General features: G+C 43.7%; 1 protein-coding gene across 1 annotated transcript in view; it reads right to left on the bottom strand.

Moving 5' to 3' along the window:
- LOC109470857 (merozoite surface protein CMZ-8-like) overlaps positions 1-769 on the bottom strand; it is a 1575-nt gene extending 806 nt beyond the window's left edge. Inside the window, exons 1-2 of the mRNA XM_019769943.1 lie at positions 691-769; positions 57-179 (exon numbers count right to left, since the gene is read on the bottom strand). Coding sequence (XP_019625502.1) covers positions 57-179; positions 691-769 — 202 coding nt within the window. The remainder of the gene's footprint in view (positions 1-56; positions 180-690) is intronic.
- Positions 770-2568: the final 1799 nt, after the last annotated feature.

Below are 2568 nucleotides of genomic sequence, written 5' to 3'. Positions count from 1 at the left end.
GGCTGGCTGGGCTGCGGGCCGGCTTCCTGGGACGGGGTGGCTGGGGGCGTGCTGACGGTTCCGTCTTTCGTCGACTCTCATGTATGTTGCGTTGTTGTAGCCGTAGAAGCTGTACGCCGCCTCTATTATCGGAACCAAACCGTCCCTGGTCCAGTTTCTGTCTGCCTCCAGGGTTGCTTCTGTGAAGTAACATGGAGTTACAATATATTATAATTTATGCAAGCAAACACGTTAGGTGAAGTTTGGGCGAATGTGGGAGCTGAATATGGGGAGGCGCTCTGTGCATGGATTTCAATAAAGCATTTTTTTCTGTACAACACGCACATTACACACCTCGAAGATTTCGGTTACGTAGAAACGAAAATCAATAAACGGTGTTAGAAATAAACGGCTCATTCACATGCATATTGACCCTCGCTTGCTTTAGGTTATTTTATCATTTAATGTTGTGTTGGTTTAAAAAGCATTGAAATTCAGAGAAATAGTATGCACATGGTACACCGTAGAACTCCAGGCAGACCAAGACGTCCAAAACTCGATTTCTACAAATGAATAGGATTGAAACGTTCCGGACCGTTCCGGACGTTTCAATTCACATATGGTGCGCGTCAATATGGAATGGACTCTCTTTTGCTCTTTGGTAGTTCAGTCTATGGACTGGCATACAATAAAACAGAAAAAAAATCTTACCCTTGTACCACGAGGGCATAACATAGGGCGGCTTCCATGGCAGCTGTTGTGGCCAGAAGGCAGGCCTGTCTTCTGGCATCCTTCAATGGTAGCCCTTGTCCCCAAAATGTGCAGTTAGGATGACGGTGATTGTCTATTAAAAAAAAAGGAATGTATAACAAAAAGTGTGTTTTGAAATCCCATCGCACCAAACTTTGAATTACATGTATTAGCAGCACAGAACCACACACAAATTTCAAACCTGCACCCTGGCCGACTTCAAGAAAAAATGAAGCCTACACCAAAGTATACAGGCATTTCAAGCAAAGTTGCAAGCAAGTGTTGTTGGGTACATGGTTTTGGGCATTCAGATCTCACTAGCACTAGGCTTAAATATCCGACGAAGTTCCCTCAGTCACGTGCACGCCGTCGCCATGTTTATCTTCCCACTTCTCGCTTCTCGGCGGCAGAGTCGTCCTTCCTTCTCGCCATAGCTTGCCTAACCCTGGTACTCATTTGGTCAGGTTTAGGAAGATTCTCAATCAGGGAAAGTTTTAACAAGACTTTTGAAAAAAGTTTATCTCGGCCGCTGGCCATGTAGTTTTGTGTTCTTGGAGGATGTCCACATAGATTTGTGTAACTGCTAGAGAGGAAAGAATGTATCACCTAGTATGTTCATACCTGTAACACCAAACAGGGTAATAAGTTGGCTTCCATTGTCATTTGCTTGAATGGAATTAGTGAAAAATATTAATCTCGAATCAGATGTTGGGAGGGAAAATGTTTAGGTAGAGATACAGATTTTCATTTGTGATTGAAGATTTGAGAGACAGGAAAGAGTTTAGGATATGTATGTGGAGCTAATTTCTCTGTTAGAGTAGGTTACACAGCTCTATGTATGGGGAGGCCATTTTTTGGAATCAGTAGTGTCATGTTGTATATTACAGAGGAACTATGTTTCATTTGTATGTTTCATTGAAATTGTAATGTCTGGACAATACTGATGAATAAAGAGCACAGATGCATGTGTCAAAAGTGAAATGTTTTATTATGGGTTCACCACACCACGAAGTGGTGGTGAACCCATATTGCTTTTTCTGATGTTTCTTCTCCTTCTCCTTCTTCTCCTGCCACTTCTTTAAATTGATTCAACTCCTTCATTTTTGGGCGAAATTTACTACCATTTTCACGTACAACAGGGGGATTACCAGCGCGGCTGGTCAACGCGGTCTCGGCCGTGGGCCATCGGCTGGTCCACGCGGTCTCGGCCGTGGGCCATTACTATTTGATACTCTGATATTGGATACCGATTCGTGTGATTCCTATAAACATTTCACCTAACTACGAACTAGTTGGAAGAATTATATCTGCATGGATGCCTGTATAAGATTTTAACAAACACTGAAAATCTGACGCAAAAACTGGCAGATATTTTGCTCTTCTCTGTTGGAACAACGCAAGCGGGAGGTCAATGACCTGCGCCCCGCGAGTACTGTAAACAACGGTACGTAATGTGTATCGTCGGCGCACGCGCGCGCGCCACGGTATCAACAATTTTCCACAATCTTCACCGACTAGTATTATATATTCTGTTATCGATTTCTGAAGAATCACCAAAATTGTAGAGTGTACAGGCGTCCATTTGTTGTTGCTGAGAGCATCGCAAGACGGCTTCCTGGCAAATTTTCCTAAAGCGAGCGTTGAGGGCTTGCATGCCCGACAGTTTTCAAAGATTGGACAGGGAGCCGGCGGCTTCTGCTAGCCGGATTGATAGTTACGTTACATCAAGGTACCGGTGGTTCAAAAGCGAACCTGATAAAGAAGGAAATCTCCTAGAAAGTCCCTTACTAGTACTTGAAGCGATCGTTACCGCCATGTTGTTCACTTTATATGACATAC

Source organism: Branchiostoma belcheri, unplaced genomic scaffold (genome assembly GCF_001625305.1).
Source record: "Branchiostoma belcheri isolate BF01 breed outbred unplaced genomic scaffold, Haploidv18h27 scaffold237, whole genome shotgun sequence".
Classification (NCBI taxonomy): Eukaryota; Metazoa; Chordata; class Leptocardii; order Amphioxiformes; family Branchiostomatidae; genus Branchiostoma; species Branchiostoma belcheri.
This window is presented reverse-complemented; position numbering and strand designations above follow the sequence as displayed.